The following is a 16,150-nucleotide window of genomic DNA, read 5'->3' as shown; positions in this document are numbered from 1 at the left end:
GAGTCATGGTAGTGGGAGCGGGGAGGAAACATTTAGGAACTAGAGGAAAGTTATATTTCTCATCATTGTTACATCGCACCCTGACTGGCTCCTCTCCTCCCCGAGACCCCTCTGCAAGGGGATCTCCAGTGGCTGCAAGGGGATCTCCAGTGGGGTATTTTAAACTTAGATAACTTTTTATTACACTTTATTTATTTATGAGAAACTTAAAAAATAGCCCCACGTTTGTATAGCATTTTTAATTTTTGGTTTAAATTTTTCAAAGTGTATTTGGTCTTTACAGTAATCTACTTGGTAGGTTCAGTAAATTCTGTAGCCAGTACTTGACTGATGGGAAAATTGATGCAAAGAAGTCAAGTGACTTATCTTTTAGGAGAGGTAGATTTTACGTCTTCTCAGAGCTACCTAGCTCCAGGTTAGAGTACCTGCTGAGACTGCTGCATGCATAATTGGATGTCGTGTTCTTTGAGAAGAACAAGTGCTGGGGACTTTGGAAATTAGGACTCTCATCCAACATAACTCGTGTCAGTTCATTGCATGCCAAGTTGTCAAAAGCCTCTATCTTGAAAGATCAGCTTGTTGAGTGACTAAGTAATACCAGGCAACCAAAACACAAAACATCAGAGAACCCAAAAACACAAAACTGTTTTTCAGTAACTTGCATAAGCCAGTCACGATATCTGTACAAAGTATTCTGTGTAAAATTGAGGTAGAGATAAATAAGTATATTGTTTTTAGGGTTAAAAAATTCAGTTTATAATCAGCATTTATAATAGAATTCCATTAATGGTTAAAATATGTCTATTAAGAAAATGTCTAAAAGGGTAATAAATGGGCCACCTCCTTATCCTAGTTTGAAGTTACAATTTTCTATCATATATTCTTCTTTATCCTGGCTTGTAGGACAAGGGTAGAACTGCCCCTGTGAGTTTCTGAGACTGAGACTGTTCACGAGAATAGAAAACCCAGGGGCAGGGCGGAGGTGGGGAGCTGCGGCCAGGGTGGGGGCTAGGCCCTCGAGATGCCAGTGTGGGCTCGCGCTGGGGTAAGTGGCGGCAGGGCCTGGGAGTGGGGCGGCGTTGGGGTGCAGGCGCGTAGCCAGGACCAGGGAGCAGCCATTGCAAAATTGTGGTTGGGGACGCGGAGTGTGGCAGGACGACTCTCACAGGAGTTGGGTCCCCACTGTGCGAGAACTAACTACACAGCCACCTTTGAGATGGACAGGCGCCACATTGAGCTCGACGTGGGACACTTCAGGTTCTTCTTGCTAAGATCATGTCTGACTCTGGCTTATCCACATTCTGATGCTGTGCTTGTCTGCTCTGACATCAGGCACCAGAAACACTGGACACTCTCCTAAAGAGGTGGCAGGGGAGACTCAAGAGTTTTGCCCCAGCACTAAGGTTGTGTGGGTTGGCTGTAAGCTGGACCTGTGGACTGAGCTGGCCACACTGAGGGAGCTGGCCAAGCAGGTGGGGGCTGTGCTCCTCCCGATCCTCTGCACACAGCTTCAGGGATGTTTTTCACGTGGCCACAGTGGCCTACCTGGGCCGTGGTCATAGGAAGCCACGCCGTTCTGACTCGTGCCGGGGATTGCAGGGATCGCTCAGCTGTCAGGACGGCCAGACCTGGGAACCGAGGGCGAGATACACAAGGATTGGGCCAAGAGCTGCACTCCCATGTGAGGGATTCGGTAGAGCAGAGTGAGGCGGGGCGGCCAGGGCCACGTTGTTCACTTTCCCGACCCTGGGCTTCCTGACCTGACCCTGGCCAGGGGGCCAGGGTGGGCCCAGTAGGCAGTTCTCTCTCAGGAAGGGAGTTGGTGGGCAGAAGGGCGTCACCATTCCCTAAACCCTCATCTCCCTTCTCTTCACAGGAAGCTAAGGGACTACAGGAGCAGGTACCTGGGGCTTGAGCTCAGAAGGGACAGGTGGGAGTTGGGCAAGCTGGTGTCAAGCTTGGTGACGCTGGTTGAGTCGCAGTCTAGGAAGAGTGCCTTCTCTCCGCACCCCCAGGCCACATATCCAGTTCTAGCTTCCAGCCATCCTATGCCCTTCTCTGCGCCTCCCCTCTCACTTGTCCAGTTGTTCTCTTGCACCCTAGCCTCCAGGCGATGTGTACTAAATTAAAAAGCAAGGGGAAGCCCCTCCCCTAGCTACCTACCAACACTAGTTCCTTTCCTTCCTTCCCCAAACGCCTCCAATAAAAACCCATGTCCATTGTGGGGTGGGGGGGGGGGGCGGGAGCGGGGAGGGGGGCAAGAATAGAAAGCCCAGTTTTTCTCCCAAGGAGCAGCTGGTGGTTTCAAACTTCAGACCTTGCGATTACAGCTCTACTTATAACTATTACGCCACCAAGGTTCCTTTTTATTTTATAAATGTAATTAAAAACAAAAAGGAAATAAATACCTGAAAGAAATCTTTGATTAAAAAAAATTAAGCTATTAAGTAAAAATATATGATGAAAAGAAAAGATATGATAAAACTCTTCAAATGATTTCACAGAAGGAGCAGTGTCTTAAGATCTGAGATCAGTGTATGAATTCCACTTAAATCACTTTACTGCAATTACTTTATTCCTTTCTCAGTTTCCTCATCCTTAAAAAGGGGAACCTTCCTCCAAGTTTTGTTATAAAGCATTGGGATTATTGTCCTAATTTCCTTTATAGAAATATTTTTACATATAAGTCACAATGAATTCAGGACAGCTTCTAGATGATTTTCCTGTAAATATTCATAATGCTTAGTATCATAGTCAGTCCTTAATAGTTAAAGGATTATTACTGTGCCTTTAGCCTGCTGTTTTTATACTGTGTAAATGCCTGGTTTTGATTTAATTAGTTTTCCTTGGGTTTTATCTGTATTATGTTTTATTAGTTTTGTTTGAGTAATTGGTATTGTGTAACCTGTACTTTAATGTGTTTCATCACTGTGTCGTAGGTTTTCATTCAGGTTCTAGAAGTTTTTTGTCATAGAGACTTGGTGATTCCAAGAGCTGAAACACTTCTCTGTTTCAAGGACTTTTTAAAATTTTCGGTAGACACGTCTGAGTGACCCGAGGAGCCAGCTTGATCCTTTCATTCATTGTCTTTGTGCTTCCCCTGCTCCTTCCGTAGGTTTCATCTGTTTAGGGTTAGTGCTTGTCTGCCAACCAGCCCCCGTGCCTGACTTTGGTAAGAATGTAGTGGATCAGATGGACGCTGGACAAATAGCCCTTTGTAACTTTCAGCATGATCTTGAACTGAGAGTTACATAGGGAAGTGCAGTGTATCATAAGAGGCTTTCACAAGTTACCCTCATGTATTCAGGTCTAGGGGAGTACACAGATCAGGGACGAGAGAGAGAAGTGAAAAAGTGAATTATTGAGATAGAGGCATGGGCCAGATCATGTTTAACGTTTATCTGGGCTTCCCAGGGGTTTTGCTCTGCGTCTTATGGGTATGCGGAACTAGTAACAAAAGAGGGGTGTGGTTTGGTTGCGTTTTGAGAAGACCACCTTGGGTACACTACCTACAAAAGTATTTGGAAGGAGCCACAGGTAAATGTGGGGTGATGATGGTGGCTGGAATTAGGATGATACCAATAGGACACTGATTTAAGAGGTAAAGTCTACACACATAGGACAAAGTATCTGATGATGTAGATTTTGGAAGAGTGGTAAAGTGAAGCAGGACATTTGAGTGACCCGGATGACAAAATAGGTAGATGATGAAGCTATAAAAACATAAAGCCACAACCTACCACTATTGAGTTCATCCTGACTCACAGTCGCTCTGTAGGACAGAGTCGAACTGCTTAAATCTTTATGGGAACAGACTCCTTTCTGCCACAGTGTGCATAGTGTTTGAACTGCCTGCCTTATGGTCAGCCACCCAATGCTTAACCCAAAGTGCGACCACAGCTCCAAAATATAGAAAGCACTACATAGTTTTGGTAGTAATTGATTTAAGTAACTCTTGTTATTTCCTAAGTTAACTAAAACAGTGAAGTATTAAAATAAGATCTTGATAAAAATTCAGCAACCGAACAATTCATTTTGATTTGTATGCTGCTGATACAAAAGTGTGAGTATTAAAAGGATTTCTAAACTTATCAGATGCTGAACTAGTTCTTATGTTTGTGAGAACTCTGATCTTCCAAATTTCTACATTTTCTCTTAAACAAAAACACATGTGAAGCAAGATCTCAATAATTTCCTGTTTATGAGTTGGGCTGTATCATGACCAGACTGGGTTTTTTGAGCTTACAAATTTTTGTGTTTTTGATTTAATGAGAGAATTCTGTTAACAAATAGAGGCCTGAACCCACAGATCTAGCTCTATTCGCCTTTATGGTTTCTATAATCTTTAATATATTCTGTTAGGATTATAGTAGTTCTCTGGCCACTATTAGGAGCCCTGGTAGCGTAGTGGTTATGCGTTCGGTTGTTAACCACAAGATCAGCATTCAACCACCAAACACTCCTCGGGAGAAAGATGAAGCTTTCTAATCCTGTAAAAGTTAGTCTCTGAAACCCACAGGGGCAGTTCTGTACTGTCCTATAGGGTCATTAAGAGTCGGCAACAACTCGATGGCCATCTGAAGGGCCTACTCAGCTCTAGTGACTGGTTTTCCTGTTTCTCATCAAGAATGAGAAGCATCTATTTAATGGGTTGGTCCTAAAATATTCAAAGATTGTCAACTTTAAACTTATTTGAAACACTTTGTAGGTTGATATTTTTTCAAAAGTCAAATAGAATATGTGAACTGGTAAAATTCGTCCTATTAGCAGCTAATCCATGGTGTGATGGTTAGGGTTTATATTAACTTGTTGCACCTGTGTGTAGGTAGAGGTGGAGTCCAGCCTATCAGTCATGTCACTGATGATACCTCCTTGGGGGTATGGCCTTTTTCCAAGTGAGGCACCGAGGAGTCGGTCTCTTTCCCTCCTCCTTGCTCCTCTTCAACCCCCTGTTTGTCTGAAATGTGCATCTGGCTCTGGGCCTGGTTGCTGAGGTGGCTTGCCATGTTACTGCCAACCTTGGATTCACGTGACTCTTCATTCATCAGCCTGTTCTCTCCCCACTTTCCATTTCACCTTCCCGCTTCGCCAGCCGGCAGCTACATAAGCCTGGAGGGGCCGCACTAAATAGCATCTGATCCATGTTCTGGGGTTGGACTGGGCTGGGTTGCCTCTTTGAGACAAATTGCTTCTTTGATATACAAGCTATTTCTTATAGATTAGTGTATCTGGTTTTGTTTCTATCTTAAACTCAGCCAAACACACACGGCCATACCTTAAGCACTAAAATTCCCTTCCCATGATCATTCTTCTCAATGAGAACGCTTTTCCTTTATGGCCATCTCATCAGAACCCCCAAACACCAACCTGCACTACTAAACAGAAAGATGGAGCCCTAGTGGCTTAGTGAATTACTCATTGGGCTGCTGAATGGAAAGGTCTGCAGTTCAAAACCACCAGCTGCTCCACAGGATAAAGATGAGGATTTCTACTCTGCCCACAGGGGCAGTTCTAGCATGTCCTATAGGGTCACTGTAAGTCAGAATCAGCCCAATGGCAGTGAGTGAGTGAGTGAGAAACAAATACACAGTGGATTTGAACAATGTAAAACAAGGCTGAGCAAAGAAAAAAAAGCTGATCAGATTAAGCAAGATCTAATTGATCTTTACAGAGCACTATACTCAACAGCAGATTATGTATTTACCTCAAGAACATTCACCAATACAGATCATATCTTGGGTTATAAAAAGAAAGCTCAACATTTGAGTAATGTAAATTATATAGACTGTGTTCTCTAAACATAATGGAACCAAGCCAGAAGTCAATAGCAGAAAGACAACAATAAAATCTCTAAGTTCTTACCAATCAAACACTAAGAGCAGAAATGATGAAACTGAAAATAGAAACATAATAAAGAATCAACAAAACCTAGTGATGAAAAAAATAATAAATTTGACAAATCTCTAGTAAAACTGACAAAACTAAAAAGTGAGAAAAGCAAATATCAGAAATGAAGCAGGGAATATCACTGTAGATCCTCCAACCATTAGAAGTCTAACAATGGAATATCTGTAATTTGACATTTTAAAAAAGACAATTTCTTGAAAATCAGAAACTCCTCAAACCCAACAAGGAAATTGAATTCATAATTTTAAAACATTCATCAAATAAATCTCCAGACATAGATCGCTTTTACTGGAGAATTCCGCCGAACACAAATTTATATAATTTCTTTCTGGACAAAAGAATGCGGAATACATTACAATTTATGAGATCAACATTACCATGCTATCATAGGTGAGTCAAGGCAGCACAAAAATCAACAAGAAAGCTTAAATTATTATCTCTAATGAACTTATAGCCTTACTCCTTGACAAAATATTTCAAGTATAATCCAATTATGCATTTTTAAAAGTTAACAGGTCATGTCCAAGTAAGTTTCCTTTATTCCTGTCTTTAAAAATCAATGAACATCATCAATCGATGGCAACATATGTACAAATGTGCTTGATACAATGATGTTCCAATTGTTATAAGAGCTGAAAGAGCACCTAATAAGATGATTTATTAAAATTTTTAAAAAGGAAATACCCACCAAGCTAAAGAAGAAACATCATATGAGTATATTAATTCCTACAGAAAAAAGCACGTGACAGAATTCAACTTCTTTTCATGATTAAAGCCCTCAGCAATTTAGGAATTTGAGTATGAACATGTACTCCCCTAAAACAAAAACCATGCAGATAACATGATAATTTATAGGTAAAAGCAAATTCTTTACCTGAATATGGCATAATACTGAAAGTTCTAGTCATTGCAATAAGGTAAGACACAGAAAAGCCATAAATTGTCAAGGAATAAGTGACATTGTTCCTGTTTGCTAACAAAATGATTGCATTTAGGGAATCCCACAGAATCTACTCAAAAAACGCCTACACTGACCAATCTCCGCAGATTGCAGGATACAAAGGAAACAGTGAAGTCTGTATAACAAGAGACACACGGAATACAATATTAAAAGCACAAATTACCACTTATAATCACTCCAAAGAAAATAAGACTCTTAGAGAGAATCCTAACAAAATAAGCACAGGATGTGTACACTGGTGGAAGAAATTAAGGAAGCCCTAAATCAATGGAGAGGTGTACTCTCCTTGTGTTGAAAAGTTCTCCGTGGTAAAGATGTCAGGTGATCTGCAGGTGTAATTCAATTCCTAAAAAAATTTCAAAGAAGCCCTGGTGGCATAGTGGATTATGCATTGGGCTGAACCTCACGATCAGTAACTCAAACCCTTTAGCTGCTCCTCGGGAGAAAGATGAGACGCCTTCCCTAAAGATTTATCAACAGCCTCAGAAGCCCGAAAGAGCAATTCTGTACTGTCCTGTAGGGTCACTGCTGTGTCAATCAACTTGACAGCTGTGGGTTAAATAGTCACAGTACTCATGGTGTTTTGACCCTGGTAGCAGGAGAGACACATTGATCAGGAAAATAAAATAGAGAACACAGAAACGGACCAACACACATAAGTCTACCTGAAGTTGATTAAGGTAGAAAAGCAATTCAGTGGAGGTAGGATAGCAACTTTCAACAAATGTTGCTAGAGAAAATGGCATCCACATGCATAAAACCAACACTTGATTTAAACCCACCATCTTAGACAAATGGACTTAAATGTAAATCATGAATGTATAAAACTTTCAGCAAAGAATAAATCTAAGTTTATTCATCTGAAAATTTCAAGAGAACACCTTAATATATGTGGGGGTTCCTGCAAAAAAAAAAAGTATGTTTTTTCTCCCAAAGCTATGTATTAAAATTTTTTTACAAAACAAGCACATCAACTTCAAAGCACTCTCCATCACACTAAATACATTTCTCAAATCTGTGATTCTATTCTTGGAAACATTTTTCTAACTCATCTGTTTGGATGGCTGACAGCACCTCTCTCCTTTTTTTTTCTTCGCCCCTTCTGCGTCAAATGGCTGTCCCTTCATGTCCCTCTTCATTTGTGGAAACAAAAAGAAGTTGCACAGAGCGAGATCAGGTGATTCAGGTGTGTGGGGCAAGAGAGGCATGCTGTTTTTGGTCCCAAACTGGAGCACCGAAATGGCTGCGTGAGCAGGTGCGTTGTTGTGGTGGCAAAATCAGTCCCCCCTCTTCTACAAATTGCCTTTTTTGTTGCACCCTGTTACACAGTCTTATCAGAGCCTCTAAATAGAAAGCTTGATTAACAGTCTGACTTGGTGGAACAAACTTCAAATGCACGATGAGTCAACATTTTTGTCCGGGAAATTGATGGATATCTATAACGAGGTTTGTCAATAGTAGACATTTCACTCTTTTGAAACGAGGAAAACACTGGTACTCTTGAGTTTTTCCCATCGTGCGTCCTTGTAAACCGTGTTCAGCATCACAACAATTCAGTGGCACATTTTCCTGAGTAGGAAACAAAATTTCAGAGCTGCACGCTGTTCTCTTAAGTCGGCCATCACAGAAACAAAGGTTTGGGCAAAACTGCTTTTATGAAGAAATTCACTGTGACCAGAGAGAACTTTTCCAGACAACACCACTGGCTGCATTAACTCAGCAAGTTGCTAGATGCCTGCGTAGCGGGAAAAATGCATACTGTGAAAGTTCCACCCAATGGAGCTTTTTCTTTTTTGCGGGGGGCACCCCCTCATATGCCTGTAATAGATGGTAACTAGAACAAGGGTCATAGGAGTTTTGATTAAAATCCCATCCAAATCCCTATTATCTTTGAGGTATGCATTTTATAGAATAATTAATCTAGTGAAAGTTTGGTTTACTTTAGTGTTTTCAAGTATTCTCTTCAGGCATTTATGTGAGAAGATTCTGCCCATTTAAGTCTATCTACAACTGAAAACTCGTTGTCTAATTGATTCCAACTTGACCTCATGTTTCTGAGCAGAACTCTTCCATAGGGTCTTCTGGGCTGTAATATTATGAAAAGGAATCACTTTGGCCTTTGTTCCACAGTACTATCAAGTGGGTTCGAACCATCAACCTCTGTATGCAACTTGTGAGATGCTCTTGCGTAAATCCCAACTCATAGAAACCCTATGAAAAACAGAGCAAAGTGCTACTCAGTCCTGCATCAGCCTCACAGTTGTTCTTAGTTGTCGGCCATAGTTGCCACCACTGCGAATTCATCTCATCAGGCGCCTTCTTCTTTTCACTGCCCTTCTTAACCAACCAGGATGTTTTTCTCCAAGGACCGGCCTCTCCTGATAACATGTCTAAAGCACATTAGATGAAGACCCATCATTCTTGCTTGTAAGGCAGTGGTTCTCAACCTTCCTAATGCCGCGTCCCTTTAATACACTTCCTCATGTTGTGGTGACCCCCCCGCCCCAACCATAAAATTATTTTCGTTGCTACTTCATAACTCTCATTGTGCTACTGTTAAAAATCAGGTGACCCCTGTGAAAGGGTAGTTCAACCCCCAAAGAGGTCGCGGCCCACAGGTTGAGAACCGCTGTTCTAAGGACGATTTTGGTTGTACCTCCTAGACAGATTTGTTGGTTCTTTTGGTCCAGGTACATTCAATATTCATTACCAGCACCGCAATTCAGAAGCATCCATTCTTCTTGGGTTTCCCGTATTCAGTGTTCAACTCTCACATGCATATGAGGTAAAAATGCAATGGCTCGGGTCAGGCTCACCTGGGTACTCAAAGTAACTTCTTGCTTTTGAACACTTTAAAGAGGACTTTGGCAGCAGATTTACTTGATGTAGCAATGGGTCATTTGCTCTTGACTGCTGCTTCCATGAGCACTGATTGTAGATCCAGTAATTAATTCACCAAAAAAGTGGATAAAACTAAACCCAACTCACTGTCATTAAATTGATGCTGACTCATAGTGACCTTATAGGACAGTGTAGGACAGTGTCCCTGTGGGTTTCAGAGACTGTAACTCTTTATGGAAATAGAAAACTTTGTATTTCTCCAGAGGAATATCTGGGTCATATGATATTCCTATTTCCAGCTTTTTAAGGAAGTGCCAGACCAATTCCTCCCCTGCTTCAGGTAACTAGAGGTCACTATAGTAAGTTGCAGAGATTCTGATAAAAGGATGGATGGATACATGTCCTGCCCAAAGGTACTTTCACTCAATTTGGAAACTATGTTGCCCAAATAAAACTGTTCTGTTGAAGGCATTCAATTATTTGCTGTTATCTGACTCTTGTTACTTCACATAATGAATGCTTGCAATGTTTCTTCTCTGATACTGAGTTTATTTCCTGAAATGATTAAGAGAGGTAGAATTTCCCTAAGATGTATTAATGATTTACTAGGAGCCAGGAATAGTGCATTTTTGTTGGTTTCAGACGACAGGCCAGAAGGACACGGGCAGAGATGCTAGAGATGAATGAGGACACAGCAGCCGGGGCTGAATTTGTTTGTGATGTTTCTCTTACAATTCTGTCGCATCGTCCGCTCTCAGTTGTTCCTGTAGCATTGATATTCCTCAGATGAAGCCGATGCTGCCCGGTAGAGCAGCATGGCCCAGGCAGGAGACTAAGTTCTACTCAGGAGTGGCGGGTCAGGGTCAGGACTGACCTTCTCATTTGCTCAGATGCTTTAATGCTCAGGAAGAAGTAAGCAGGAACAGAAGGAAGCAGTGCTGTAGTAATTTCTTGATGACTTTCTTACATCGTAATATTTTGGTCATTGTTAATTCTTTGGAGACTCTTCTCAGTAGATGAATTTTTAAATTTTTACTCTTAAGTTTTATGTCTGACCATAGTTAACAGTTTTTAAAAAATAAAAATTCCAGATGTCATAGTAATAATTTCCAGACACCACAGCCTGTCCTCACAGATTATGTTACTTTGGCCTCAATAAAGGATTTTTCCTTTTCTCTCTTCAACTTCTTCTCCCTTCCGGGAGCTTTTTCATGGTCACATTATTGCTGTGTCAGTTTTACTAAGTATTGTTTTTAATTTTTCTGTGTTTGCAGGTGGAGACCACGTGGTTTTGCAAGGCCAGAGTTAATGAAGGTCTTACACAATTCACTGGACGATTCCTTTAAACGCCTTATTTATCCTCTCCTCTGTAGAGAGTTCAGGTATTCCTCTTGCTTAACTTTGTATATTATTGATTAATTATGGAGCTATGCCCATTCAATGTAATTGTAACTGAATTGTAGTAAGCATTTGTTGATCCATTAACTATAAACCAAAGAACAAGTCTTGACTTTTTTCTGTAGATACATTTACTTGCATACACCAGACAGGATCACACAGAATAGCTTAATAATAGATGCATTTTTGAAGTTTTGACTACTTAATGTGTACTCCTTCTAGCTCTGCTCTGCCAGGCTTGCAACTTTCACAACCAAGCCAAACAAATGGTTTTATTGAGGGGAGTAGTTAATAGAGAAGCTAGGTGGGGGTATTTTTAGAAGTAAGAGAGGCCAAGAAAGCATAAGGAATCCCTGGTGTATATAACAGATTGATCACTACGAAGCAGAAAAGCTAATATACAAGGAGCTTCAAAAAGTTCGTGGAGATACAGAATTAAAAGACAAGAGAATTTTACCATGAACTTTTGAAGCTCCTTTTAAAATTTTTTCAAAACTCCAATTAAGAGTTGTTTGGATGAATAATCATCAGAAATGATGAGCAAATATTATTGAAAGGACTGTTGAAATCAACTAGGATTAAGGTTACCAAAAAATGAGAAACTGCAAAAGAAGAGAAGTGGAAACTTGTTCAGAGAAGGAGATGGGCCGGAAAGTCCTTCTCTGGCCTTTCAGGCTTGGCAGTCAAACCAGCCATTTCTCCTACTTCTCTCCCTGGGCGTCACTGCGCCTCTCTGCTCTGCCTCCGGACTAGGTCTGTCTTTACAAGGCCATCCCCTCTCTCTTCAGCATCACTAGAATTTCTAGTGTCTTGGACAGTACTTGTCTCTTTCTCTTTGTTCCCAGCCACGGAATCCAAGTCATTCAGTCTCTGGTTTTACTCTTTCTAGCCCAAATGTTCCCCCAAAAGATAGCCGTCCTTTTGGGATCCTATTTCATCCCAAGTCTCTGTGAAGTAGCGTCTCCTGCGTTTGAGTGGGGGGGTCGGTAAAGCGGACAAAGAGCACGGTTTAAGATTTCTTCTCTTTGTATACTTCCCCTTGATCTCGTTTGCGCCTGTTGCCTGAAGAGTCCAGCGAGTGGTGCTTTGGACATGTATGCATCTGATTTGAGGGCTCACTCTACGCGGGATGATTTTATTGAGATTTGATGTAAGCGGTTTGGTGTGGAATTGTTTAATGTATAAGCCTTTTCTGACTTTCATTAGCAATGGGCAAGCAAGAGCTCTTTCCTCTTTTCTAAAATGCCTGTGGTTAAAAAAAAAAAAAGAAGTATCTTATTTCAGACCATAACTTGGTGTGCAGACATTGTCTACAGATGTGTCTTTTGATGGAAATATTTGTCGTTACCTGAACTGCAGTTGAAGGGCAGAAGCTCCCAATTTATTTTTTTTTAAGAAAATTACTTTATTTCTCTACTTAAAAAAGAAATTTGTTGTAATTGTGGAACACTTGGAAGAATTGTTAAAGGAAAAAGAAATATAACCCCCATAATTTTATTATCTAGAGATGGCTGATATTAGCTGGCCTTTTTTCCATACATGCCTGAGTGTGTATTAAGAGAAGTTGCACATGATCCAGTTATTTTATTCAGTTAATTGTGTCCTGTATGTTTTCCTGTGTTATTAGGTATATTCTTTCAATGTATTTCTTAAGGAGTTTCTGGTTGGTGGAAATGATTACGAGCTCAGCTCCTAGCTGAATGGTTGATGGTTCAAACCCACAGGTGTCTCAGACCTGCGTCTGATAGGTCACAGTTGTGAAAACACTGTGGAACAGTTCTATTCTGCACACACGGAGTCACTGGGACTTCTAACCAACAATATTTGTTAGGGGCAGACTATCGATTCAGATTGCTTGGACTTCAATCCTTGCTCAAGTCCACTTATTAATGGCTGTGCAATCTTTGGCAAATTACTTCATTTCTTTGTACTCATTGTACTCATCACTTGGAAAATGGAATAATGCTATTCACCTTATGTGTACATTAATTCTCTCTGAGGGATTTTAAAGACATTAAGTCCGTATAAAACGTGGCTGGTAGTGGTGGTGCTGTCGGGTCAGTTCTGGTTCATAGAGACCCTGTGGACCACAGAGCGAAAGACTGCCCAGTCCTGTGCAATGTTCACAACTGTCCTGATGTTTGAGCCTGTGGTTGCAGCCACTATGTCAGTCCATCTTGTTGAGGACTCCCCTCTTTTTCACTGCCCCGCTACTTTTCCAAGCATGGTGACCTTGTCCAGGGACTGATCTCGCTTGATAGCATGTTCAAAGGTCATGAGACAAAGTCTTGCCGTGCTTGCTTCTAAGGAGCACTTTAGTTGTACTTCAAGAAAGATTTGTTTGTTCTTTCAGCAGTCCATTTTACTTTTAGTCTTCTTTGCCAGCACCATAATGTAAATGTTCAATTCTTCTTTGGCCTTCTTTATTCAGTGTCCAACTTTTTGTGCATAGCAGGTGATTGAAAATATGGTCAGGTGCACGCGAGGCTCAGAGTATCATTCTTCCTTTTCAGCCCTTGTGCCGCAGCTTACCCAATGCAGTGTCTCGTTTGAACTCTTGACCACAGCTTCCGTGAGCATCGATTGTCGATCCAAGCAAAATGAAATCCTTGACTACTTCGATCTTTTTTCCATTTATCATGATGTTACCTATTGGTCCAGTTGTGAGGATTTTGGTCTTTTTACATAGAGTTGTAATCCATCCTGAAGACTGTAGTCCTTAATCTTCATCAGCAAGTGCTTCAAGTCCTCCTCACTTTCAGTAAACACATGAGACACACTGAATGAGTATCTAGTCAAGTCAATGCTCAGCATTAGCTATTAGTTATTAGTTATCTTGCAATCTTGATTTGTTACCAGTGCTGCTTTTGAGTCAGTTCTAACTCACAGCGACAATTATGTTTCTGAGACTGTAAACATTTAAGGGGTCACACAACCTCATCTTTCTCCTATGGAGCCACTGGTGGTTTTGAACTGCTAACCTTGCGGTTATCTGCTCGGCACCTAGCCCATAATATTTTCATTGTATGCATATATCATTACTTAATTCCCCTTCAGTTCATCATTCACATTTTTCATGTCTTTGCTACGTTAAATACTGCAGTTGTGAATGTCCTAGTACCTGGGGAGATACCATCATGCATATCTCTAGCTATGTCCTTTGATTAAAACTTTCAGTAGGGTTTCTAGAGCAAAGGGTGCATCGTGTTAAGCCTCCCCCGCCCCCCTTGAGAGAGGTTGTACCGGTGTATGTTCCTAGTCATTTCAGCGGTTCACCGAGTGTTTTTCTTCTCTGCAGCAGCGGCTGTTATCATTCTTCAGAGGATGTAGATGTTTCTTGGGTAACAGTGGGTATAGTTGAAGCTTTGTGGGTTTTAGATTCTTTAAACAGTTCACTTTATTTTCTTAGGCACTCACAATATTGAGCCGAAAGATGTGAGCAGTCTTCCATTCACTGCTCCTGCGCTAGTATTATATGGGGCCATTTCAGATTTAGTTCTCAGGGTACCTTTGGGGTGCAGTATGCATACAGATAAAACCTTAGATTCTACCCTGCAGTCACTTAGCTCTGCACCCAAAGGAGTCACTTACTAATACATGTTTGCATGAAGGAGTCACAAGTATCAGTCTGGATAATTGAGCTGAAAACAGTAGAAATCCCAGTGTACCTGATTTAAACATTACAGAGAATTTATTCCCATAACAGGAATTTGATGGATGCGGGGGGGGGGGGGGGGGGGGGGGGTCCAGAGTTTGTAATTCAGAGGCTCGATGCCATCATCAAATCCCTACGTTGTTTCCATTAGGCTCTGGTTGTCTGCTCTTCTATTTATTTGGAAGGGGCTGCCTCAACTTTAGGCATCATGTCCAGATATGACCAGCAGGAGTATAGGGTGGTTTCTCTTTTTTAAGATGGTTTTTATTGAATATTGGAAAGAAGATAAAGACTATCTAGAAAATACATATAATGCATCAAAAATAACGGTAGAATGAGTCTCTCACACTCCAAACCTTGTTGATGAAATATGAATCGCCAGTCCCTCTGCTTTTGAGGACTTGTACCCACGCCGCCTCCTTCCCTGAGTTCCCTGCTTCGTTTGGACTTCCCTTGTGGTCTTCTACATGTCCTTGTCGTGTACTTGTAGGCCAGGGGACGTAGTGGTTCCGAGTTGGGCTGTGATCTGCAAGGTCAGCAGCTTGTTGAAACAACCAGCTGTCCTATGGGAGAAAATTGGGCCTTTTGACTCCCATGGAGAGTTACAATCTCGGAAACCCACACGAGCAGTTCTACCCTGCCCTCTATGGTCCTTGTGAGTCGGCATCACCTCTACGGCAGTGAGCTAATGTATTTGTTTTCTGTGACACCATTTGGTTTAGATTTACATGCTTTTGAATTGAGTAGAAATCGAATTATATTATTTTGGGGATTTTACGCCCCTCCCACCCCCAACATTAGGTTCTGTAGTTCTGTGTAGTTGTAATTAATTTAAAAAAAAGATAATTTGCATACTATACAGTTGACCAGTGTACGGGTAAAACTCAGTGATTTTCAGGGTACTGGCCGAGCTGTGCAGCCATCACCGCATTTTATTTCAGAATGCTTCCATTCCTCCGCCTTTCAGAAAACGAGGACGCTTGTGCCTGTTTGAAGACCCTCTCTTTTCCCATGTCTAATCTTCTGCCTCGCTTCCCATTTTTGGCCATTTCGTGTCCATCATATGTGACCTTTGGTTTTGACTGCTTTCACCTAGTTTATTGCTTTTCATGGCTCAGCAATACTCTATTTTATTTCTCTAATGCATTTACTTTATCCATTCATCTGTTGTGGACTAGTGAAGTGTCTTTTTACCTATTGGCTGTTTTGAATAATGCTGCTGTGCACATTTATGTGCAAGTATTTTTGAGTACCTATTTTCAATTCTTTTGGTTCTGCCAAAGAGTGGTATTGTTGAGTCCTAAGGTCATTCTCTGTTTAACTTTTTGAGGGTTTCCAAGCTGTTTATTTTACATTCTCACTAGTAACTTGGGAGGATTTCAATTTTT

General features: G+C 41.2%; 1 protein-coding gene and 1 pseudogene across 2 annotated transcripts in view; both read left to right on the top strand.

The window, feature by feature from the left end:
* The window catches only part of SRBD1 (S1 RNA binding domain 1), a 251,041-nt gene that overhangs the window by 49,358 nt on the left and 185,533 nt on the right, over window positions 1–16,150 (top strand). For both annotated transcript variants that reach the window (XM_004699761.2, XM_045285760.1), the window contains exon 10: window positions 10,984–11,091. In XM_004699761.2, coding sequence (XP_004699818.1) covers window positions 10,984–11,091 — 108 coding nt within the window. The remainder of the gene's footprint in view (window positions 1–10,983; window positions 11,092–16,150) is intronic.
* LOC115874029 lies at window positions 1,022–1,685 on the top strand (annotated as a pseudogene).

This window comes from Echinops telfairi, unplaced genomic scaffold (genome assembly GCF_000313985.2).
Source record: "Echinops telfairi isolate 266 unplaced genomic scaffold, ASM31398v2 ScPeMD7_7475;HRSCAF=8513, whole genome shotgun sequence".
Taxonomy (NCBI): Eukaryota; Metazoa; Chordata; class Mammalia; order Afrosoricida; family Tenrecidae; genus Echinops; species Echinops telfairi.
This window is presented reverse-complemented; position numbering and strand designations above follow the sequence as displayed.